At 42.6% G+C, this 26,212-nt stretch overlaps 2 protein-coding genes across 4 annotated transcripts in view; one reads left to right on the forward strand and one right to left on the reverse strand.

Moving 5' to 3' along the window:
* MAEL (maelstrom spermatogenic transposon silencer) overlaps nucleotides 1–5,116 on the reverse strand; it is a 40,168-nt gene extending 35,052 nt beyond the window's left edge. The window contains exons 1-5 of one of the 2 annotated variants that reach the window (XM_061185771.1): nucleotides 4,985–5,116; nucleotides 4,601–4,693; nucleotides 2,891–2,990; nucleotides 1,800–1,955; nucleotides 520–561 (exon numbers count right to left, since the gene is read on the reverse strand). In XM_061185771.1, coding sequence (XP_061041754.1) covers nucleotides 520–561; nucleotides 1,800–1,955; nucleotides 2,891–2,990; nucleotides 4,601–4,693; nucleotides 4,985–5,116 — 523 coding nt within the window. The remainder of the gene's footprint in view (nucleotides 1–519; nucleotides 562–1,799; nucleotides 1,956–2,890; nucleotides 2,991–4,600; nucleotides 4,694–4,984) is intronic. The other variant, XM_061185772.1, reaches the window with a different exon arrangement.
* A 12,732-nt stretch (nucleotides 5,117–17,848) lies between these two features.
* The window catches only part of ILDR2 (immunoglobulin like domain containing receptor 2), a 58,163-nt gene continuing 49,799 nt past the window's right edge, over nucleotides 17,849–26,212 (forward strand). For both annotated transcript variants that reach the window (XM_061183146.1, XM_061183147.1), the window contains exon 1: nucleotides 17,849–18,041. In XM_061183146.1, the coding sequence (XP_061039129.1) occupies nucleotides 17,996–18,041 (46 nt within the window). In that variant the 5' untranslated portion in view covers nucleotides 17,849–17,995. The remainder of the gene's footprint in view (nucleotides 18,042–26,212) is intronic.

Below are 26,212 nucleotides of genomic sequence, written 5' to 3' on the forward strand. Positions count from 1 at the left end.
AGAGTACAACAAGAGCTTAGATATACACAGTCACATCCTTTGGTTGCAAAATACTTAAAATAGAAACCCGTTTTCCTCATCTGAAAAATTAATTCATAGCTGTTTTGCTGTTTAACATTCTGTTATTTTTTGAAGTATCAACTTTTTATCCCTTAATTTTGAACGGATATTCCTGTGAATGGCCCTAAATCTAGGTAACCTGATACCTGTTAAAAGACCTACCTATGCACCTGGCCAGTAAAAGCCGCTGATCTTCAAGCCAAAGGATATAAGCAGAAAAAAGAAGAAAATAAAAACACAATCTCCATAAAGGGAAAAAGATATTATCCTTTCATTCTATATAATTTTAAAGTTTTTAAGGATTACATACACCATCTACCACTTCTATGAAGATTCTCCGACAATAATTTAGGTTATTCTTCCCCCCAATCAATGTTTTATGTGTCTGTTTAAAGCAGCATCTTAACCAGGAACGCACGTATTCAATGCCTATATTCTACCCCATTACTTTATACTTACTTGCAGCCTGACAATGAAACCGAAATCCTCGTGGAATTTCACCTGTAATACAAAATATTTTACTGAGAGAAGCAGAAATTTGGAAACTCTCTGGTTGTGCTACAGTAATATTCCACAGGATAACCAAATCATAACATAGGTACTTGTTATTGCTATGTAAAATTACAGAAGATTAAACCCTCATAGAGGAGTTTTTTCCTAACCAAAGGTATTATGACTATCAAAGAATCTCGGTATATTGTCTAAGCTACTTTAAAAAGCAAGTTATTTCTCACAGAGAAAGAAATACTAGGTAAAGAAAACTTGTGCTAAAGGAATGTTAGCCAGGGGTCCACGAACAGGCCACAGGGATTCATGAGGCCCTTGATATAGCAAGGTATTTACGTATTTCTCAGAGGAAAAAAGTCGCCAAATTCTATTTTTTAATGCTTTACACCCGTACAGAAAAAAGTAGTTTTTTGACATGTCCTAAGCAGCAACTCTCTTAAGTGTAAGTAGGAAAATTTTTCTTGTTATCTGAAAACAAGGAAAAGTACTGGACTGTCCTAATGAATTTTAAAGCAATTGATAAAACTGCAGATGAAATTCTTCTTTTCCCAACCTCTTCTCCTTTACTCTTCTCCCTACACATTCCTCCCACTTACCTTTAAAGGTATAGTGCTCCCTTAACTACTATCTACCAACTTGGGAATTGAATCAAATCCTATGTCTTCATTACTAATTGCTTTTGATGGGGTGGAGTAGTAGGAAGAAAAAATAGTGAGAATACCCGAGAGCCTATTAAATTCTAGGCTATTTCCATACCTTCTCATGTATTCCTTAGAACAGGCCTCCAATAGGCATTATCCCCAATTTATAGATGAGCTAATAGGTTCAGAAAGGATAAGTACTTTGCTCAAGGTTATAAGGCAATAGCAAGTTAAAAACTAGTGACTGTGGAGGTGAAGGATGGGGTAAAGAAAGAAAAGAGCAAAGGTATAAGAAGCTTTCAGGAAATTCTAAGGTGTAAGACCGCAAATAAGCAAATAGCAGGCTACACATTTTTCAAGCATTCTATCCACCCAACTCTAATGCTTACTTGAGGTTAAAAGACTAAACCAAAAACTCTGTGTCAACACTTAGTTCTTAATAGTTTTTCATCCAATTATTATGAAGTCCTCTGTTACATTTTAAGAACTTACCTACACAACAGCTTTTAATAAAAATACTATTATCAAATAAGGTCAATATAAAAAACATAACTTTTAAAGATCTAGCATTTACTCTAATTGGCCACTTACCAGGATTTATAAAGCTGTGGAAATTTGCCATAATACCTTCTTGGAGAGAATATTTAACACAGCCTATTTCACAAGGGAGGAAGCGCTGTTCACAGTGAGGAGGTAGCTCGCCATGGCTAAAAATGTTCAAAAAATAAAAAATGCCTCCAAGGAGAGCTTTAAAAAAAAAATAATAAAAAGACAACACGAACAGATGAGCATTTCGCATTTACCCCTTTGACAAAACCAAAAGTTTTAGAACCTTTCTCCTTGTGTTCCTATATCCCTAAATGAGCTGGAAAAGAGAAAATAAATCAGCTATACCAGGTAAATTAATCAATTTTTATAATTACACTTATCAAGGATTAAAGTAGTAACCACTCTGTGCATGAAGTAACAAAATTATTCAAACTTGCAGCCAGCTCTACGTAATTTAGCTGTACATAAGCCCTGAATCTCAGGAATGACTTAAGAAAAGCTGTGACCCATACTCAAAAAATATAAGGGCTAGGGAAATAAAACCAAGTACAATCAGTGTAGAAAAACTCTGATATAAACTATGGACAATTTAGTTCACTCTTTACTTTTTACCAATATACACAAGACCACTTATAAATTCTCTAAAGGAAGAAAGAAATGTGAGAATGTAAGGAGGTCTTATTTACCAGGATTGGCCACACTTATGACTGCTGAAGATTAAATTTTTAACAAAGAACACATTTAATGAAAAACAGCCAGAAGGAATAGCAAGGACTCTGATTAGCTATGTTTTTATCTAGGCTAGCTCAATTTATCTTTACCTTTATAACAAGTGTATGTAAGTGTCTAGCTATAAACACTTAAATCCAAAAAGTACGTTTCATAACATATGAAGTGGTAGAAAACAAGAGACCAGATTTTTGCCAAAAAAAAAAAAATTTCTCCAGTGTTACTTCAACGAATGCACATTACCCGATCTTTTACAACTTTAGTGCCATCATGTTCAAACACCTGTAGTCAATTACTTTGAAATGCAGAATCAAAATGAACAGAACACATGTTTACTGATCAATATATCACAGTATTTTTAAGCACCCAAATTTATCTAAGAAAACACTTTAGGATTACTCTACCTTGATCACTTTTTAGAGACAAGCTTGACATATCCAGGGGTGAAACATTCTGCTTTGGTACAAGCATGCCTGGCCTCCTCAGTGGGGTGGAAACAGGTTTCTAAAGAAAAAGGTAATCGTTGACCACATACTTAAACTCTCGCTGGGCACTTTATACCATATATTTAAATTTAGCAAAATAACTGCAAAACAACCCACAGATTACTTTGGTAACCTCTCCAGGCCAATAAACCCAATGAGTATATAAATAAATAATCGTCAATAAAACCAACACCCAAAGGCAAACAATAGCAAAAATCTATAAATATTTTGTATCAAAAGGCTGAGTGGTAAATAACCACTCCAATTACTGCTGAAAGCCATTTGCTCACTACTGATAATCTAAACTAATCCTATTGGGTCGCACAATACATGCCTGTCCAGTGGCCAAAAAAATATCATTTCCCAGGACTTCCCTGGTGGCGCAGTGGTTAAGAATCCGCCTGCCAATGCAGGGGACACGGGTTCGAGCCCTGGTCCGGGAAGATCCCACATGCCACGGAGCAACTAAGCCCGTGTGCCACAACTAGAGCCTGCGCTCTAGAGCCTGCGAGCCACAACTACTGCAGCCCACGTGCCTAGAGCCTGTGCTCTGCAACAAGAGAAGCCACCGCAATGGGAAGCCCATGCACCACAACAAAGAGTAGGCCCTGCTCACCACAACTAGAGGAAGCCCGTGCACAGCAACGAAGACCCAATGCAGCCAAAAATAAATAAATAAATAAATTTATTAAAAAAAAAATTCATTTCCCAAAGTACTCTAATATTATTTGTTCTTCACTCAAAATAAAAACCAGATTGTGCTGGCTCCAAGTCTCAATGACGTATACATACAACACGGCTTTCATTTTGAGGGGAGATGTCTTAAGACACTGTAGTTAGAAGAAAAAAAAAATTATGGCTCACAAGTACAAATTCAACTGATTAGAGCTTCTACTCCAACATAAAGCCATAAAATAAAAATCTCTCAAACCTAAAACAAGCAAAACTCTCTCGAATTTCAATCCAATATTAACAGTTTATAATAAGAACAGAATTTTTGCTATGTAAGAATGGGAAGAACACAGAGGGAGGGGGGAAATTCCACAATTACCTTGCCTTTTCTTGGTATGAATCAGCAACAAATTTTATTTAGTGCTTTAACATTCTGCTACACAGAACTTAACCCAAATAAACTTTATACAACTCTTACCTGTAAGACACAAACATTCACCAACATCCACAAATCTTGTTATTTCCATACTTTAAACACAGGAACTGGCCTCGTTCCAGGTGTCATTCAAAAAGAGAGAGTGGACCAAACTACTTTTAAACATTTGAAAAAGGGTTCTTAAATCATAAAGGAGTTGAAAGAGACCCTTAGAGGTCATCTAGTACAAACCCTAAATATCAACGCTCCCTTTGCTGATCACGGTCTACTGGGTGCAGGTTTCCTAACGGGATTTTCCCTGGCCTTCACCATCAAATGATACCAAGGTGTGCCCTAGTACCGGAGCCTGCTATTTTTTTGCAGTCATTCCCTGACATGAGGAAAAAAATGAAAAACTCTTCTTTGCACTCACCCAAATCACCCAGTCGTCTACCATTGACATTCACCCATTCACTCATCCAGCATTTACTGAGCATGCCTATGTGCCAGGAAGGTGACTGCTCTTCTCTGGCTAACTTTACCTGCTTCTCCGAAGGCCCAGAGTCCTTCCCCTGGGCAGCCCTCCACTCTCGAGCCATTTCTGCATATTTCTTCTTTTCCTCCTCCCTCAGGAGCTTGAGGAGACAGAAGGGGGAGACAAGCCACAGCAGTGAGGGCCTACTGCCCAGGGCCCCGCCTGTAGATGCCTGCACATTACAGGGAGGCGGAAGCGGCGTCGGTTGCCCTGAGCCGTGGATGGGCGGGGGGGGGGGGGGGGGGGGGGGGGGGGGGGGGGGGGGGGGGGGGGCGGGGGGGTTGTTCCTCCCCCTCCAGCAGGGGCCCAGGGGTCACTGGCCTCCTCGAGTCTTCTTTCCCTCCCATTTGCTCAACTGCGCGACCCCGGGCTCACCGGCCTCCAGCCTTACCGCCCAGTCACTGGAACAGTAGGGGATGGCATCAGTGACGCGAGCCACGGGCAGGCCTCTCCGCCGTAGTTCGGGGATCTTCTCCTGCACGAAGAAATAGTAGGAATTGCGACTGGCCCTGCGGTTAGGCATGGTGAGCGCGGTACAGGCCTCGAAGCGGGCCAGAGACAGTACCACCCTCAGCCGCCCTCGGCCGGCTCACGCTCTTAGTAACCAAGGCGGAGGCCTGCGCGCGCAGGTCCGCAGCTCTCAGCCAATCAGGGCATGGTGCACAGGCGCATTGGCCTCGCCAGGAGAAAAACAGCCAGAGATGGTAAGATTTCCCCTCGTGCGGCCATGGGGGCGGGGTGGGGGGGGGGGGGGAGAGGTCACAGTTGAGGAGCATTGTGATTGGCTGGGATGAGTCGTTGGCGGAGGTCTTGTCACGTGGAAGGCTTGGAGCAATTTCCGTATATTATTGCGTAACATCCATCAAAATAGGTAGAGAGAAAGAGGACCAGCAAGTGTTTCAGGTTCTTCGATGTTTTACAACTGTAAGGGGCCAAATCCGTGCTGAGAATTGTGAAAGGTATTGGATGGGGGGACAGAGTGAAGAACGCGACAAACAAGATCTTTTCCCTCAAGAAGTTTATAATCTAAGGGTAAGGGAGGCGGGTAAGATGACGAAAACCACCAGTATGATTTGATTTGGGTTTTCCCCATTCTTAACTGACATTATTGTTTCAAAGAACATGGTTTTTAAAAACGCAGTTTTTCTTAAGTGTTTGTAAGGAAACGTACAGTAAGAGGCTGAGATTTTAAATAATGTCTTTGAATAAAGTTTTATAGATTTCCTCATAAAGGTCTGGTTTATTTATTTATTTATTTATTTATTGGTTGTTTTATTCCTAGAATATATTTGGAACTATTATATGTATTTCTTTTTTCCATTATATTTTCTAATTAGTTACCGCTGATGTGTGGAGAAGGTATTGATTTTACTGTTAATCTTGTGTATTTAGTCACCCTGCTGAACTCTCAGATTGGTTCAAATAGTGCCAATCGATTTTATTGGATTTTCTAGTAATATGTGCTTCCAGCAGGAATTCCTATCTGTGTTCAGTTTATTGAGTATGTGTATACGTGTTGTATGTATATGTTTTAAAATCAAGAACAGGAGTTGAAATTTTATTAAATGCTTTTTGTGCATCTTTTCAGATGACCGTATGGTTTTATCCTTTAATTGGTTAGCTCAATAAATGATATTGCTAAGTTTTTCTAATGTTAAAGCATCCTACCATTCCTACTACTATAATCTCTTCTTGATCATGCTTGGCATTGCTTATTTTTTAAAGCATACTTAATGTGGGATTTTTGCTTCCTTGACTGAAGTGATATTAAGTTACAGATTTTTTCCTGATATCCTTACAAAATGTTGGTATCAGCGTTGTAATAGCCTCATAAAATGAACTGCTATCTTTTTTCTCTGTTCACTTTGAACAACAGATGGAATTATCTATTCCTGGACAGTTTGGTAGAACTTCACTAGTAAAACTCTTTGATCATAGTATATCTTTGGAGGGTGGGGTTGACCTTTGATTACCATTTCAATACTTTGTATGGTTATTAGTCTTTTCAGGTTTCTTACCTTTCCTTCAACCAATTTTGGTAATTCATTACTTTTTATAAAATTGTCTATTTCATTTAGGTTTTCATTTATATTGCTGTAAAATGTTGGCAAGAATGTGACATAACTAGAATTTTCATACAGTGGCAGTTTCTTACAAAGTTACACATACATTTATCATAGGACCAAGAACTTCCACTCATTTAGGAGAAATGAAAAAATATATCCCCTTGGAAATGAATTTCAAAGCAGCTCTATTTATAAGAGCCCCAAACTGGACAACCCAAGTGTTCACTAAGAGATGAACTGATTTAAAAGTTGTGGTATATCCATAGTAGACTGCTATCCAGGAATGAAACGCAATGAACTATTGATATTCAACATGGATGAATTTCAAGATAATTTTGTTGAATGAAAAAAGGCATACGTAAAAGGATAGATACTGTATGATTCCACTTATACAAAACTCAATAAAAGGCAAAACTATCATTTAGAAATCAGATCAGCAGTTACCTAGGGCCAAGAGGTAGACAAAGGGGATTGACTGAGAACTGACAAGAGAACTCCTGGGTTGTCAGAAATATTCTATACCTTGATTGTGGTGGTAGTAGTTACAGGTGGCATATAGTTATCAAAACTCCTCAAATAATACATTTAAAAGGTGTGCATTTTATTGTGTGTAAATTATACTTCAATAAAGTTGATTTAAAAAACAAAATTTATTGGCATAAAATATTTGCTTGTAATTTAAAATATACATAATTCCTAATGTTTATACCTTGTCTTTTTTCCTCTTAATACTTGCCAAAGTTTATTTTATTGATCTTTAAAATAAAACAACTTTGGGTTTTATTGATGAACTTTACAGTTTTCCTATTCCTTTTTATTTCTGCTTTAAGTTTACAGAGTCCCTCTTTCTATTACTTCAGGCTAGTTTGTGGTTCTTTTTCTAGTTTCTTGAATAAAAAGCTTCATTCAAGTATTTTCAATTTCTATTTACTATCTTTCTAGTTTTCTTATTTTTCCTTTTTCTGCTTTAGTTGGATTGATCAGTTATTTTTTGCCCTACTTTCTCTTACATTGGTTTCAAGTTATGCATTCTATTTTGCTTCATTCAGTAGCTACCCATATTTTTAAGACACTTGTTTTAAAATATATTTTTATAACAACTTATACAGTTAATAGGTACCCATTACCTATTAGACAAATAGACCCATTCTTCCCAAATAGACAAGAAGCTTAGAAAGCTATTGCTTCCCCTCATTTAGTATCCCAACCCACTGCTCCACCACCTCATTGCCATCTCCCATGTTATTATCTGGGATTCTAGTTCCAGACTGCTTTTTTATACCAATGTTGAGACATGATGGAAGTACAGTAAGTTAAATACGTATATCTAAAGCATACGACTTGATGAGCTTTAACATGTGTACAGCTGTGAAACCATCACCACCATCAAGATAATGAACATATCCACCCCCAAAAGTTTCCTCACGACCCCCTTAGGCTGCTTGAAGTTGCCCCATAGTTCACTAATATTCTATTCATTTTTTTCCCTTCAGTCTTTGTTCTTTGCATTTCATTTTGCATTTTCTACTGCTATTTCTTCAGGTTTACTAATCTTTTCGTCTGCAGTGTCTAATTCGTTACTCATCCCATCCAGTGTATTTTTTGTATCAAATCATTTAGTTTTCATCTCCAGAATTTGATTTAAATCTTCTCTATATCTTCTATATTTCTACTTAACATGGTCTATCTGTCCTCTAGCTTTAACATGGAATGTAGTTATAATAAGGAATATAGTTATAATAACTACTAAATGTCTTTGCCTACTCATTTCATCATCTGTGTCATTTCTGGGTCTGTTTCTACTGGTTGATTTTTCTCCTTATTATGGGTTGTATTTTGTCCTGCTTCTCTGTAAGCTTGGCAATATTTGGTTGGATGATGGTTGTAAATTTTACCCTGTTGAATGCTGCATATTTTTGTATTCTTATAAATATTCTTGTGCTTTGTGTTATGTTATTTGGAAACAATTTTAGTCTAGTTTTTCCTCCTTTTGAGGTTTGCTTTTATGCCTTGTTATTCGGAATCAGAGCAACCTTTAGGACTAATTTTCTCCTCTGCTGATATAACACCCTTCTGAGTACTCTTCCTGACAACCCATGAATTTGGAGGTTTTTCCACTTTGGCTAATGGAAACACAGACTATTTCTAGCCCTGTGTGAATTTCAAGGATTGTTCCTTCTAATCCTTTCACGTTGTTCTTTCCCTGGCACTGTATAGTTTCCTCCCACACATGCACTGATCAGTATTCAGCTGGAGCTCCAAGGGAGATCCTCAGCAGATTTCCAGAGCTTTTTCTTTGTGCTGCTCTCTCTGTCTGGTACTCTGCCCTGTGAACTCTAGTCACCCTGGCCTACCAGACACCCAACACCATCTCCTTAACCCAGGGAGACCACAGGACTCTGCCTAGGTTACCCCTCTTAATGCTGCATTCTGGATTCTCTCTCTGGGCAGCAACCTGGGGCAATCACAGGGCTCACCCTGTTTCTGTTCTTTCAAGGATGACTCATCTCTGCTTCCTGATGTCCAGTATCTGAAAACATTGTTTCATATATTTTAACCAGTTTTTTAGTTGTTTCAGGCTGCTGGATAAATTCATGTCCTGTTACTCCATCTTGGCCAAGATCGCTTTATCTTACTTTAAAAATTCAAAATAATATTTTGATTTAACTGTTAAATGTTTAAATAGGTGATCGGAGGCAAACCTCTCTGAGGAGGTGCCATTTAAAATGAGAAAGGATGCAAAGGTACGGAGCTAGTCATGCGAAGAGCTGAAAGAAGAGCATTCCAGACAGAGGGAACAGCACATGAAAAGGCCTCACGCAATAAAGAATTTGTTGAATCCTCAGAACAGATGGAAGACTGGTTGGTGTTGCTGAAGTGTATCTAGTCAGGTGGAGAGGGGTGCATGCTGAGGATAGAGTGACCAGCAGAGATTTGGGCATGGCCAGTGTCAGGGGTTCAAGTATTACTCTAAGGACATGGGTGGTCATTTAAGGGATTTTTTTAAAGTGTCATTATATAGTTTACAGTTTAAGAAGGTCACTCTTGATGCTAGTCGGAGAACAGGTTCAAATCAGCAAGAATGGGCACGAGGAGATGAGTTAGGAGGCTTCTTCAGGAGTCCACGTGAGATGATGATGACCTAGAACAGAGACATGGAGCAGACATGGAGACATGAGGACGGTTTCAATTGTACTTTGTGGAAAAACAGAACTAGCTGATGGATTGGCTGCAGAAGTAAGAGAAAGGGAGGAATCCTAGAGTTTCGACTCGGGTAACCCAGTGGCAAGTGGTGTCTTTTTGTAAAATAGCGAGGACTGTGCTAGTGCCAAAGAGGGTCCAACACTCATAATTCTATTACCTGCTCCTCTCCTTCTTTGATACAATTGATTTTTTTTCCAGTTTTACTTAAGTAAAGTCCTATGTAAACAGAACAGTTCTTCCCTTTTTCCAACCACATTGATCTTCCTATTCAGAAATTCTAGAGGGGGGCAGGTTTTTGTTGGGGGTATGCATGGCAGGGGCCGGGGGGGGATCTAGAATCCAGTTATGGACATGTTAATTTTGAAATGCCTATTATACAGTCAAGTGGAGATGTCAAGCAGGCAATCGGCTAAGTCTGGAGTTCTGGGCTAGAGATAGAATTTGGAAGTAAGCCACATAAAGCTGGTACTTAAATTCATGGAAATAGATGCGATTGCTTAGGCTGAGAGTGAAGAGAGAAAAAAAGGATCCAGGATGGAGTCCTGAGGAACACCAGCATTTAGAAGTCAGTTAGAAAAAGAAAACCCAGTAAAGGTAAGGATGAAGGAATGTCTGAGGAAGCAGGGAGAAAACCACGGAAACTAAGAGAAGAGTTTCTAAGAGGAAGTGCTTCATTCATTTAATAAATATTAAGAGTCTGCTGAGGGCTAGGCTCTATTTCAGGCACAATAATAAATTGAACAGAACAAACCTAATAATGAGGAAGGCAGACAATAAAGAAATAAACAACTATGTATATAATAAGATGTCCGAACATCTTATTGGACAATAAGTCCAATGAAGAAAGATAATACAGGATAAGGAAATAGGGACTGATGGAGGGGACAATTTTAGGGTGGTCAGAAGAGCCTCTATTTGAAAAAATGAAATTGAAGCAAACACTGGATGTGAGGAAGCAAACCATGAAGATGTCAGGCAAAGAGCGTTCCAGACCAAGGGAATAGAAAGTGCAAAAACTCCAAGGTGGGCACACGTCAGGGGTGTTTAAGGAATAGCAAAGTAAGTCTGTGGCTGGAGTGAAGTGAGCAAGGGGGAGAGCAGAGAGGATATTGCAGAGGGAGCTTGGGCCAAATCATACAGGGCTTATAAGGTCACTGTGAGGATTTTCGATTTCAATCTAAAGGGGTGAGAAGCCATTGGAAATTTGGATGGCTTCTACTTTTTTTTTTTTAATATTAAGTATGAGGTGTGATTTTCAGCTGAATGAGTGTTATGAAACCACCCCAAAAGAAACAGCATTTTCGGAAAATGTTTTTCCTCATGCTATTTTTGTCCTGATGCTAGTTTAAATTAAGGCCCTGACAGTACGGTTAAAGTGCATCCTCCAACCCGTGCTAATAATAATAGTAATAATAGCTAACATTCATTGAAAGCTACCGTGTCAGACTCCCTGCTAAACACTGCACAGTGTGATCTCATCTCTCCTCTTCATAACAACCCTATGAAATAGATTCAATGATCATCCCCATTTTGCAGAGTGAGAAATCGAGGCTCAGAGTGGTAAAGTGCCTTCCCCAGGCCACACAGCCCATGAGCGGCTCTGACCTCTGTGAGATCCCTGCTTCTTTAACATAAGTATTCCAAGTTGTTCATTATAGGTGCTCAAGGATGTTTATTACACGGTGCTTTGCCAAAGCAAAAAAGGGGAATTTCCAAGTTCCCCATCATCTCTAGATATTGCCTGAATGCACACCACATTCTTGAGTAACTCACCCTGAAGTCTGGTTGATTCCTTGGCTTGCTCAGTCTATATACATGCAACCTGTTGTCGGGTCATGTGGATTCTACTTCTTGTGTCTCCCTGTAATGTCTCTTTTACATACTATTTGCTTCTCATTACTGCCACGCTATAGCTTAGTTCTGGTACTTGTTCCTTCTTGGGCTCTTGTGATGAGCTCTCCCATGGAAGAGGCCTCTGCCTGTTGTCTCTCTTTCCACCAATACATCCTACATCCTGTGGCCACAATAACTTGGCTGAAATACAGGTCTGATCTTGTTCTTCTGCTTAGATATCCTTATGGGTGGTCCATTACCTGCAGAGTTCAGTCCAGACCTGATAGCCTGGATCACCTTGGTCCGACCTCAGCCAACTTTTCCAGCCTCATTGCTGACTCATATTCCTGGCAGCAGGCCCCACGCTCATCTCGGCCCATTGCTTATGCATCTGTACTACCTCCTGCTCCATTTCTGCTTTTAGAAATTCTGCCCGGATCATGTTTAAGACTTAGCTCAGGGGTCACCTTTTCATGAAGATATCGCTGACCAGCACTCCAGACGGGTAACTGACCCCTCTCCCTTTGTTCCCAAACCATACCTAGAACATGTCCTAATATGGGCCCTGTCACACTATCACATTTAAAGGCCATGTGTCTGTCTCTCCCCCACCCCAACACACACACACACACACACACACACACACACACACACACACGGCTACAACTCAACTGTAAGCTCTTTGACAGAAGAGGCTGTGACTCATCCATCTTTGAATTCCTACTCATCTTGAATTTCTAGACAGCATAGTATCTACAATACAGTAGGTGCTCAGTGAATGTGTATGGAATAAATAAATGAATGAATTCAAGAAAGAGAGAAGAGAAGATGAGGAAGAGGGAAGAAGGCCCTGGAACAGGTTGTAATTAATTAGACAGAAATATATATTGATCATCTCTATGTATAGGACACCCACTCAGAATTGGGTAGGAGTACAGAATTAATGATTCAAGAGAGAGCCTCACCCCACAACTCCAACACAAAGATCAAGGCTGCTGTTCTTTAACACTAGCTTTCGAGAGCCCGCAAATGACCCTTCCGTTGCTAGAGCTGCTTCCCTTCGTGCTGTTCAGTGTTCTGACTCTGTTGTTCCAGCTGCCTTACCTGCCTGTTTTCTGGGGATGAGGTCATTGGATGACATACTTATTCTGGCTCACTTCCCTCTCCTGGGCTCTGTCTTTGACCCGTGCCAGGGGAGAAGGCCTCTAGGAGAATGCTTAGGGCTGAGAAGCAATCTTCTGGCTTAATCGCCAAGACCTAGAACCCAAAGCCTTGATAAAATACAGAAAGACAGGCCCCCTTCATCATTCCCCCTTTGGGCTAAAGGATGCTGCTTGATCACTGGAATCTGCTCTGCTGCTAATCTGGGGGGCTGTTGATGCTGTGCCAGTTTCCAAAGGAGGCTTAACACTGAAACAACAAAAGCAGAAACTGGAGATAGGGCTCCTAAAAGAGAAGTAGCCTTACTTCATCTTCGGCTCTGTAACTCAAAGAGAAATTATAGGTTGAACTGTCAGTCACTAAGGGCTGCCAGGGCTTCAACTGCTCATAATTAACTTGATTAACAGCTCATGATTGAGACAGAAGAGTGCAGGTGTACATTTGGGGGCTTTGTATCTGGCTAAAGATACAGTCCTGACAAAATACCTGTCACCCCTTCTAGGTGACTCTCTCCTTCCTCCAGGGATGTCCCAGAGACTGAGTAAATTGTGGCACAGCTGTATCTTTTGTCCAAGCAACTCCTTCTACATTGTAGAACTATCAGACATGTAGAAAATCTAAAGAAGAAAATATAAATGAATGACTATCCTACCTGAGATAACCATTATTACTCTTGTTGTTTCCATTATCTCTTTTAAATACATTTTCCATATTTGAGACCATGCCCTAAATATAGTTTGATGTTCTGCTCTTTTGGTCTGCACATTATCCTTGGATAGACCTCTGTGGGGAAAGCATAGCGAGCTAACTCAGGTGGGGGCTGCCCACCGTTGGTGGGGTCTGGCCTCAGGACGGGGCAAGCAGACATCATCGAATTCTGCCCCCCCTGCACCTCCGCAGTTTGACTTGAAGCCTGAGACAGCACGCTCTTGGGTTAAATCTGCTTCAAGTATGTGAAATTTTCAGTACATTCTCCCAATCTTTTACTTATTATATACTTACCACTGTTCTTGGCAGTACAGCTTTTTAAAAATCTTTGGCATCATGTGCTTTATATTTGCATTTCCTTTCTTTAAAGCATTTTCTTAATGAAACAATTTATTCTGAAATATGAAAGGGCTTCCAGATTGAAAATGTTACCAGTTTCCAGTACAGGGTGCCTAGAGTCTCCAGTATTTGTTTGTTTGTTTATTTATTTTAGTTTATCACTTTAATTTAGATTTTTTAAAAAAATTATAATTCATTAAAGGTGGTTTTGAAGATATGGGGGATGGGGAACATTAACAAACTGAAAAGGTAGCACAAGGGAAGGAAAGAGGAACAAAACTTAGGTAAGAAACATGGTATCTGTTTTAAAGTCACACCTCATAGATTCCTCCTGGAAGAACAGATCAGAGAGAAGTAGAAATGTGATATTATCTGTGTGCTTTAAAAAGATCTACATTCAGCAGAATTCATGTGCATGCATGCCTATGTGCCTGCAATGAAATCATGTCTTAAAGAGGATTCAGCTGCATTATATTTATAACTATGTGGTTGCTACCAGCTACCAGCCTGTCTCCTTGCGGTGGTTCACTTCTCTTTTCTCCATGTCCTAATTCTGTTCTAAAGGGTGCAACTTTGGCAAAGCCTCCTGTCAGTCCACACCCACTCCCCATCATATACAATTCCAGCTGTGGCTTCCTGGGAATCCTGATCTGGTCCCACACAGGCCTATATTCTGACATTTTGTCTCTGGTTGCAGCAGAAAGTTTGAAGTGTTGGGGATCCAGACCCTTCCCTTGGCGGTGAAAAATTCATCTCTATGGGGGTCCTGTCCTATTTGGCCAGGATAAACGGACAACTGGAGCTTAACCAGATCTGAATCTGAGGCTCATTTGCAAACATCAACTCAACAGCCTCCCAGAAAAACAAAAAAGTGATTAAGTAATGCTTCTTAAACATTAGTGAGCTTCAGAAGAATGTGAGGAAGGCAGTTAAAATGCAGATTTCCAGGCCCCACCCAGAATTTCTGATCTCATAGTTTTTAGTAGAGACTGGTAATCTGCATTTAAGCAAACACTTTTATGTGATTCTGATGCCAAAGTTCAAAAACCACACTTGGAAGAGCACCAGGGTTCTGGTGTCATATCCTGCTACCTCCACCAATACAGCAAAATAATACCATTGTCCCACCCTCCTCCTACCTCCATCCTTTAGGCTGCATGTTTTGAATCATCAGGTGTACCGTTAAAGTTCCTCTTAACCCTCCATCACCTTGGTAATAATGTGCATTAGGGAGGGGTACGCACCATGATTTAGTCCAGTTTAGCATCTCCTTAGGGATGGCCCAGGCTCCACCCACTCAGGAAGATGCTGATCAACTATCTCTCTAGCTAGAAGATAGACATGCAGGGTGCTACACAGAAAATAAATTCCCTGGATGGTGGACAAGGCCCATGCATTCTGTGATTCACTCTGGCACAAGCTTTTCCCCAAGTGCCCTGACTCCTTGCTGACATACAAACTCCAAGCACACATTCAAAGCTCACTTCTGTGGGCTTTCACTTTCCACTTTCCATGCACATCCAGGTTCCCTTAGCTCAGTCCATCCCCCATGTCCAATTTCTCAACTCTAATGTCCAAGTTTTGCATAAAATACCATCATTATGTATGCTTAAATACTAAACACTATTCAAACTCTTTTATGCTCTGTGTGCGTGGGCACATGTGCATATACACACACACAGTAAATGTGTGTAAATAATTTGTAGATGATACAAATACATCATCATATCAACCCTCTGGTCTAGATGTCAGTTTTATAGTGCAAAGGGAATATGCTTTGAGCCAAAAGATCTCAGTTCAAATCCTACCTTTGCCACTTGCTAGCTACCTGATCTTAAGAAGATAATTAAATTCTCTGGGCCTGAGTTTCCTCATTAGGATTAACCAAGAAAGCTTGTGAAACATCTAGGACTGTGTCTAGAACCTAATAGGAAACCCACAAATGTTAGGTATCTCCTTTATTTCAATTTTCCCCTTCCTTCCTTCCTTCCTTTCTTCCTTCCTCCCTCCCTTCCTTCCTTTCTTCCTTCCCTCCCTCCTTCCTTCCTTCTTTTGTATATGAAAGAAAATAATCCTCCAAATTTCTCTCACACAGCATATTAGTCAGGGTTCTTAATTGCAAGCTTCAGAAATCATCTCTCGCCAAAATAAGCAAAGAGAGAATTTACAAGAGGATATGCGGTGGCTCACAGAATTGCCAGGAAGGCTGACGAGCCAGGTGTAGAAAGTGAGCTGGAACCCAGAGAGGCTACACAACCAAGAGGACAGCCAAAAACCACACATCACAGTAGTCTGATGGCCTGACCTCTGCCATGGCTGGCCTGTGAACACTGGACGCCAGCTGCCCACCTCAGCAGCAAAACTGATTCTCCGCTGACTCTGCTTCTTGCCTCATGTGCTCCAGGTTCAAAAAGCTCTGAGTGAGAGGGTCCCCGGTTGGGGAGACTGCTCTAGACTTTTTGGCTTCCATAGTTGGGATTCCTTGAAAATAAGAAGGGAATTGCGATGTCAGGCAGCCATGAAAGACCAGTCAGTTCTCACCATTTTGATGTTCACATCTCATCCCCGTTTAACATATACGTTCGTTCATTCCTAAGCATGTAGAGTCTCTCTCCAGGGACTCTCCTCAAGCCTAGAACCACTCTGTTTTCAGAGGAATTTTCTACCTTTCTGCCTTGTCTCCTTTCTTTCCTCTGCCCAGAATTCCCCCTGCCCTGTCCCCTTTCCACCCCCAATCCCTCAATAGCACAAATCTTGCCCATTCTGCAAATACCAATTGAGATGTTACCCCTTCTTTACTGTGGTGTTGCCCACTCTCCCCCAGTCCCCACTAAACTGCTCCTTCCTTCATGTTCTGAGGGCCCTTTCTCCAGATCTCCATCATCGCATTTGCTCTGTTTTACTACCAGTATGCGTTTTGTGATCAATGTACTGATCTTCCTCCCTCTCCTGGACCCAAGATGAGGCCCCTTAATGGCAGGAAGTCTGTCTTCCTCATCTTTGTAGCCTTGGTTCTTAGCACCTAGTAGATGCTTAATATGTTCGTTAACATACACATTTCTCGGTTGTCTCGAAACACATACATTTAGAATGCTTTCCTACACACACAAAATCCTTTTAAGAAATGGAGTAATCCATGTTAATGCGCCCTGCAAACTGTAAAGTGTTGTACAAATGCGCCTGATTTTAGCCAAAAGGCCGAGAAGCGATTAAGTGTTGGACAAATGTGAGCCGTATAATTGTTCATTTCATTCTAGTTTTACATATTTTCTGTTAAAGAGCTGCATGCCCTTATCTCATAATGCTTTAACCTCATAATGTTTTAACAGGAGAAAGTTTCGACGCGGGATTCCCGCCTACCTTTTCCAATTCTGCTGAGCCCCTCGGTTCCTTGCACTGTCAAAAAGGGAACCGAACGGAGGGGCAGGGGGGTCAGCGAAAGCGCACACCCTTGCCAACAAGTTATGCCAAGTCCCCGCAGGTCCCTCTGTCCCAGTTCAGAATGGCCCTGGCCACGTGCGTACCCAGACTCCCCCTCCTAGAGTCCCCAGCCCCGCTTTTGGCTCGGGTCCCGAACGCTGGCTTCGCTGGGAGCAGCCGCGCTGATCGCTCCCGGCTCCGCGCAGCCCGCCCTGCCGCCTCCCCCACGCCCCCTCTCCCCCCTGTACTTTGTCACTCAGCGCTGACCTGCGAGCCGCAGGGGCGTGCACGTGACCGAGAAACTTTGGTAGCCCCGGGGCGGCTGGCGGCAGGGCCGGGAGCCGGCGGCCGAGCTCCCCCGCGCGGCGCGCTCTGCGGCCGGAAGGCGCTCGGTGGGCTGCGCTGCCTGGGCGTGCGGGTGCGCCAGCCGGCGGGGAAGGCGCCGCCGAGCGCCGCGCGGACCACGGGAGCCGCGGCAGCGCGCGTGCCGCCGGCGGCGCGGTCAGCCCGGGGCCCCGCCTGCGCGGCCCGGGCGGCGGGCGGCGGCGCCCAGGGACGCCGGGGGCCCGCTCGCGCCCGCCGTCGCCTCCGCCGCTCGGTTACCTCGATCCTCCCGTCTCTGTCGCTTCCCACTTCCCTCACTCCTTAATCTGGATGGGAAGTTGGGGAAAATGGACAGGGTCGTGCTGGCGTGGGTTGCTCTCTTCTGGCTAACAGGTAAGAGGCGTTTTCTACCGAGACGGATAACTTTATATGTATTCCGGTACTGGTACTGTTCTAACCCTAGCCCACCGCACCGCACCCCCAGTTACCCCCCATTGTGCTTAAAGCTGCTTAGCAGGCTGGTGGTAAGTGGGGGGAGGGGTGTGTGTGTGTTAGAATGATGGGGGAGGCGGGGAGAAACCCGGTGTCAAGTGAGCTGGATCGAGATGCAGGTGTTTTGACTCATTCGAGATAAGAGATTGTTCTTTCCAGTGTGCATTTCTCCTTCCATACAACGGTTCTTCCTTGGTCTTATCTTGAGTTTGTAATGCTGTGAGTCCTGGGAAAAGCCTGGTTGGGAAAAAAAATGAAAGCTCGGAGGAAACTGATTAATTAAGAGAACTGGTTTTCTGGGGGTTGGAAGTAAAGGAGTGTCTTCTTAATTCCTTCCCTAGAGAAGCCGGGAGCCCCAGGGGCATTCTTCAGTGGCTCCCAGGTGTGCAGGGGAGCGGGGATGAGGAAGGACATGGGGATGGAGGCTTGATTGGTTGTGGAGTTGAGGGCCCCACTCGCATTTGGTACCATTTGGGGAGTGGTCCCATAGAAGAGAAGAACCTTCCTCCCCCCATAAACAGGTGGGAACACCCTCTAATAAAGATAATTTGCAGAGATATTCAGAAGGTAGGGCCTTGCCTTAGCATTAGAGTCACTCCCTCTAGCTGAGACCTCCGTGTTTCCCCCTACCTTTTGGTGAACTTTCTCCCCACCCTCCTGGGGTCTGGAAAGGCTCTAGTTCCTAACACGTGTTCCCACAGGATGATCTGTGAGGTTGAGAGATAGGTGGCCAGGCTGAATGGGCAGCCCTGAGAGATTCACAGAGCAGCCCTGCCTTGGGTGGAGGTGGAGGGGTTAGGAAGGCTTGGGTGGTCTGGACTGGGTCTGAGGCAACAATTCAAAGCAAGGTGGAACCAAGTGATGGAGGAGAGGAACAAGGGAGCAGAAAAGTGGTGAAGACAAGATGGGGTAGTGAAGGGCAGGAGAGAAAATGGAAAATAGCACCAAGAACAAAGTTGTGTCCCCTCTGGGAGCATTGAAGACTGGGAAAAATCAAGTCAGTAGGAAAAGAGGAACAAGATAAAAATATCTAAGGCAAGTGATTGAAAGAGGGTAAAATACATTTAAGAAGAAAGACAAAACCACTATGTCCCTGAGCTTCAAATAAGAATATAGATTGCCTCAGTTTTTTTTTCTATTCCTAATGAAGGGTCCCTAACACTGGCTCTTGCCCCCTGCGGGGTTTAGGTTTGGGGAGGGGTCCCTCAGCAGAATTAGCCTCTTCTCTTGGCTTCTCTGAGCTCATCCCTCCCACATTATTCAAATATGAATCATCTCTAATTTCAGGGATTGCCTGATCCATGCCTCCCCACTCCCCTGGCCTCCCAGTGCCTTCTACTTCCACCCTCACTGATTCTGAATGTCCTTAATTTGCCTCTACTTCTCAATTATCATACTTGAGGGGAACTTTGGCCTTGAACCTCTATCACCACCTCCCTGAAGTCAGCTAGGCATCTGGGGAGGGGTCCCCAAGTCAGAGGTGCTCTTCCAGACACCCTGGGGTATACCCAAAAAAAGCTCTCTAGGGATTTGCAGGGCATGGGGCAGAACGGGAACATATAGCCCTTGATAGATGGCTGACAGCTTTTCATGAAATGGTCCCTGGGACCATCTAATTCAGTCCTCTCAGTTTATACAAATGGAGGTCCAGAGAGGCAATGTACACACAGCAAGTTTGTGTTGGAGCGGGCACTAGACCCAGTCCTCCCAAACCCCGGGCCAGTCCTGTTTGCACTCTCCTGAGCTCCCTCTCTGAGCTTTGTGGGGTGTGTGTGTGTGTGGGGGTTGTTTTTGTCTTGAGGGGAGGTGCTGCTTCATCTGGTCTGTGCCTTCTCCCATCCGCACCTGGAGAGGTTGCTCCTGCCTGGAAGCAGGCAACAGGTTAGTTATCAGGGCCATCCCAGCTGTCAGAGGGCTGGGACTTCCAGGCTCTGCAAGTAAGCCTGGCTCCAGAGGTCCCACTGATCACCCACTGGCATCCCCTGGTCCCAGTTTCCCCTTCCCCCGCATCCCACCGTGGACAAGCCTCAGCCTCAGCAAAGTGAAGCAGCTAACAATGGCGGCTGGGGAGAGGGAGGGAGGGAAGAGAGAGGAACAGTCAAGGATGAGATGGATTCAGACTCATCGTTCACAGAGCAACCAGGAGACAAAAGGTAAGACATTTTAGTCCAGCCCAATCAATGAATTCTCTCTTGAGGGGGTGGTGGAAGGGGAGGGAGAAAGGAAAGGACAGATTAAAAATGAGTCAGAGAGCCAGGAAAAAAACCACATTCCTTCTCCCTCTCCCTCCCTTTCTCTCTCTTCTCTCTTTTTCTCTTCCTCTCCTCCCCTTCCCCCCCCCCCACCCCCCACCCCCTAGTTTCTCTCTTTTCATGCTGGCTGAGCAATTTCTAATCAACACTTCAGGCTTTTTTCCTCGGACTCTAGCAGCTCCTTCCTCGTCTTTCATTACAAAAATTCTGTATTTTTTTCTGCTGTATATTTAGCCTCATGATTTCTCATTGTCATTGTGATGCTGCTTCCTGTAATAAATTGTTTTGTTGTTGTTGTCCTTGTCATTTTGCACAAAACAAAATGCTTACCAGCTGCTATTTTAGCAACAGGTGCCATCTAGCAATACGACTTGAGGAGGGTTCACTCTGTCTTTGTTCCTGAATATGGATGGCGTTTCAGCCCCTCCTGGCAGCAGAGGCTGCAAGAAACGCCAGAGCTGTGGCGACACTTTGGGAGCAGGCAATTCGTTTTCCTGGAGACTCTTTTGGGTCTCTGTGACAAAGAGTGCTTGTTCTATTAGCATTTCTTTTGGTACCCTTTTGGTTGTATTCATTCATTTATTCATCCTTTCTTCAAGTCTGTATTCAATTCCTGTGGTTTCTATGTATCATGATAGGTGCTGAGAATAAAGAGAGGAAAGACATAGTCCTTGCCCTCAAAGAGTTGTCAGTCTAGTCAGTGACTCATATGAGTTTTCAGGTAATTTTGATATGGAGGTAAGAGGTCCTATGATAAGAGCCATGAGAGCCGCACAGGTGCTACGAGAGCACGGATGAGGCATACATGCCTGAAACCTGGGGTGGGAGTGGAGCAGCTCGGAAACAAACTCCCAGAAGAGGTGATGGCTGAGTTAATACATTTATTCATGCACAGTCAGCTTCTGAATTACTGTCACATCCAGGCATGGTGCTGGGGTTAATAAGACAGCCCTGCCTTCAAGGAGCTTACAGTTTTGATGGTGGAGACTCCAGTGATGGAACTGTGATCACCCAGTTATAGAGTACCCTGTACAAAGGCCATGATAGAGATCTGCACTAACTGTTGTGGGTGCCTCATGGTGGCTTCTAACCCAGCCTGCAGCAGGCAGGGAGGTATCCAGACACAGTGGCTGGTTTGGTTTGCATTCAGGTAGATGCCTGGTGACCATGAGAGGATGGGCTTGGGTATGGAGGGTTAAAGTGTAATTAGCCCTGGAGAAGGAAGAGTTGCTTTTAGAGATTCCTGACACCTTAATTTCCATTATCTCCTTTCCGATCCTGTATACTTTTCAATTTTTCTCCCTCCTCTGTTCTACTTTCCTCCATGGAAGAGACCTTTTTCATACCGGAGCATCTTCTTTCAGCATCTTGTCACAGCCCTCTCCGTGTCCCACCATGCTCAGCCTGGGTGCTTCTCTCTGGACTAGGAGAGGGGGGTTGTTTCAGTATCCCCATTACTCTTTAGATTTTAGACTCATGATTCTGCTGAATGTCTAGTTTATACAGATTTGGGTATTAGTTCTAGTAGTCCTAGTGCAACACTATGCTAGTACCATGCTGTGGTCTTAGTTCAAGTACCTAGTTCTTAGTACAGCGTTAGTAGTATTAGTACCAGGACTTGGTTAGTGGAAAGAACCCTGATCTTGGATTTGAGGATTGGAATCCAGTCCCATCTTCTTCACAAATTAACTGTATATCCATGGCATCTGGGTCTTATGATCAGTTTTTTTCTTTTTGGCATGTAATTTTATTTTATTTTTTCATTGAGATATAATTGACATGTAACATTATATTAGTTTCAGGTGTACAACATGAGTCCATGTTTGTATATATTATGAAATGATCGCAACAATAAGTCTAGTTAACATCCATCACCATATATAGTTACAAATTTTTTTCTCGTGATAACTTTCAACATTTATTCTGTTAGCCACTTTCAAATATTCAACACAGTATTATTAACTATAGTCATCATGCTGTGCATTATATCCTCGGGACTTATTTATTTTATAACTGGAAGCTTGTACCCTTTGACCCTCTTCACCCACCCATCACCTCTGGCAACCACCAATCTGTTCTCTGTATCGATGAGCTCGGTTTTTTGTTTTTGTTTTTAAAGTTTACATGTATAAGTGAGATCATACAGTATTTGTCTTTCTGACTTATTTCACTTAACATAATGAACTCAAGGTCCATCCATGTTGTCGCAAATGGCAAGATTTTATTCTTTTTTATGGCTCAATAATATTCCATTGTGTGTACATGCATATAAATATAAATTTTATATATATATACACACACACATATAAAAAATATACATGGCATCTTCTTTATCCATTCATGAAGCGACCAACACTTAGGTTGTTTCCATATCTTGGCTATTGTAAATAAAGCTGCAGCGAACATGGGGTTGCATATATTATAATCTTTTGAATGAGGTCACGTCTTAGGTCACTTTCAGCTCTAAGATTCTATGGTTCTGAACTTTTCTCCATTTAATTTTGATGAGTTGGAAATCAAACTTACAAAGCAATAGATCCTTAGTGAGGAGCCATGAAGGGAGCCCCATTTGTCTTCAGCCTTTCCCTGACCACTAATGATTAGAATGAAAAATGGCAGCTGGGAAGGGAGAGCTCTTGTTAGCATTTTCAGAGGAACAAGTGGAGTAGCACTGAGTGCTTGGTGGACAGGATAGGGTCCACTCTGAACAATTAAATGTAGTCATACTGGGGACTGTTGAAGCAAGGCAAGTGCTTTGGGCCAGATGAGATGAATCCTACTCTAGCCAACATGGCCCTAGAATGTCCCTTCTAGTCTCAACTTTTTGTTCCAGGACACACTCACCTCTTCACCCCTTCCAACTATTTTAGCTCTTATATCAACTTACCACCAATCAGGAATATAAAGAAAGGTATGATCTGATTGTTGCTCTTGCTTATTTAGATACTATAATGATTTTCTATGTGTTAAATGGCTTTCATGGACATTATCCCTTTTGATCCTTCTAAGTAAGTAAGGCTGATATTACCTACCTATACATAAAAGGGAGTAAATGACTTGCCTAAGTCTATGGTATCTTATTGATTATAATAAGAAATAGCGTCACTGACTTACAAATGACTTGGTTGTTTCAAAATGCCTGAATCCAAGTGAAACATTATTTTCTGGTTAAGGTGGGTAAAACTGGAACTCCTGATTTAAGGGAACATACATGGTGTCTATTATGGGGCATTGGGTAGTGAGGCTCAGAGTTCATAGAACTCAGGGAAATATTACAGGGAGAAGTGATAAAGAATAGCATTTAGTATTTCTAATTAAATCCTAAGATCTACAGGAAAAGAGTGAATGAGGAGTGCTCTAGTGAGGCACAGGAGAGCAGTGGATGTGACCCTGTGACAGCAGAGACTACTGGCATGTCAGAGCCCCTCTGGGACTAGGGGCTGGTACTGTGCACCCAGGAGCTACACAGGATGTGACTGTGGCATATGTAGGCTTAAAATCTTGGTCTTCAAGACAGCTTTTGGCTTCCTGAGAATGAAAGAAGGCATTTTGGATAACTAGAGTTCTTTATGGGCCAAGAAACAAGGAAGAACTCAGAAGAACATGCTGCTTCCCTGTTCTCCTACAGCAGCTAGAGCCCTGCAGGAAGTGGTTCTCTAAAATAGGAGTAGAACCTTCACATTCAACTGGGATCCTGCATCGTCACTCCTCCTTTCCCCTTGGCTCATCAGGGGGCTGTTGGGGGAGAGGGATGAGGCTCAAACTGACCTGGATTTGAATACTAACTTAATAGTTTACCTTATTTTCTTTAGCTTTAAAGTGGGGAAGCTAACTTACCTTATAGGGTTGTTGTGATAATTAAAATGAAATTATGTACAACTCCTAGCACAATATTTGGCCAATAGTAAGCTCTCAATACTTATTATGGACCCAAAATAGGAATATTAGTCAGTATTTTGATGCAGCAGCAAGCAACCCCATAATCTCAACAGCTCACAACACCAAACATTTAGTCGCTCATGTTATATGAGAGCTGCAGTCAGTTGCAGGTCAACTGTAGCCAATTGGTGGACTTGGCTCAGTTCCAAAAATCTTCTTATTCCAACACCCAGGATGAAGGAGCAGCCACTATCTAGGCATGCTGTTCTCATGGTGGAGGACTCAAGGTGGGTAGGGGGAGGGCACAGAGCCAAACCACACAAATGCCTTTTAAGCTTCTGCTTGGACAAGTCTTATGGCACATGTACTCACATTCCATTGGCCAAAGCATGTCACATGGCCAAGCCTCTAGTCATTGGAGTAGTAAGTGTACTCTACCTACAGGGAACAATCTAAGAGTGAGGAGGGAAAACTAACTGGGAACAAATAATACAATCTATCAACTGAGTTAAATCATTCAACAAATGTGTTGAGTACCTACTACGTAGCAGACTTTTTAAAAGCCTGAAGGAGAGAGCTTGTTATTAATGGCAGAGACAGATGACTAAACAGGAACTTCTCGGGCAAGGTGATGTGATTCTCTAGGGTAATATGACTGTAATAAGAGCAAGAAGAAGCTTCTACAGGAAGTGATAGCTGAGGAAGTCCGGAAAGATAAGTAGGAGTTACTAGAGAAAGAGTGGGATGGAGGGAAAGGAAATTTACAGAGGAAACAGCATGTGCAAAAGCCAACAATCAAAAGAGGATATGATGTTTTTCAAAAAGTACAAATATTTTAGTATGGCTGGAGAATTTAGTGGTGCAGGAGGAATGGAAGAGAGTGGCCCCATCTGAAATGAGCCCTTGTACATCTGAATGCCTAGAGGGAGTCTTTAAAAGGGTGAGAGTAAAGGAGTGCTGTGATCAGATGTGCATTTTAGAAATATCATTTGCGTCTCAGTGTGAAGGGTAGATTAGACATAGGCAGACTTGCAGCAAAAACCAGCTAGAAGACCCTTGCAGAAAGAGAGGCAAGATATGAGATCCTGAAATCTTGTGGTGCAGTGGAGATGAGAGAAGTGGACAGAGTGACCAGACATGGAGGAAGTAGTCCATAGTCCTGGGTTGGTTGGATGTGGAGGCTGAAAGACAGGAGTATCAAAGATGCCTCCAGGTACCTGGCTTGGGTTTGCAGGGATGCCATTTGTGGACATGAACTAATATAGGAGGAGAAACGTGTAAGGGAGGGAGAGACGGGTTCAGTTTTTTTCATTAGATTAGTTAGAGTATAGCCTAAGATGCTATAACAAAAAGACCCTAAAATATAGTAACTCATACAAAATTGTTTTTTTTTCTCTCTCCTGTAACAGTAGAGATCAGTGGGACTGAGTCTACCATTCCCAACATGTGGCTCCCAAGACTGCTCCAGTGATAGTTACTCTTCAACAAGTAGAAGCAAGGAAAGCAGAGGGTCAGGGCAAGTAGTTTGTTTTTAGAGAGGTGACATGGAAATTACACACATCACTTCTCCTCACATACCTATGTCCTGAATCTAGTCCCGTGGCCACAATTAGCTGCAAGGGAGGCTAGGAAATGTAGTATGTAGCTGGCTTGGCTGGCCAGATTAACACCTGGGAAGTTCTGTTACTAAAAGAAGGGGGCAGTTAGCATCTCCATCTATAGAATGATGAGTTTGGGGTGCTTGTATAACATCCAGATGGAGAATGAAGTTATATATTTGGGTCTGGAGCTTGGGTGAGAGATCTAAACTGGAAATACAGGTAACAAGTTGATAAAAGTGGAGAAGAGCTTTCATACAGGAGCTTTCTCTGTCCAAATGGCTGATCCATCCTAGAAGTCTGACCCACCTGAATGAATCAGGACAGCTTCCAAAGTACCTTG

This window comes from Eubalaena glacialis, chromosome 3 (assembly GCF_028564815.1).
Source record: "Eubalaena glacialis isolate mEubGla1 chromosome 3, mEubGla1.1.hap2.+ XY, whole genome shotgun sequence".
NCBI lineage: Eukaryota > Metazoa > Chordata > Mammalia > Artiodactyla > Balaenidae > Eubalaena > Eubalaena glacialis.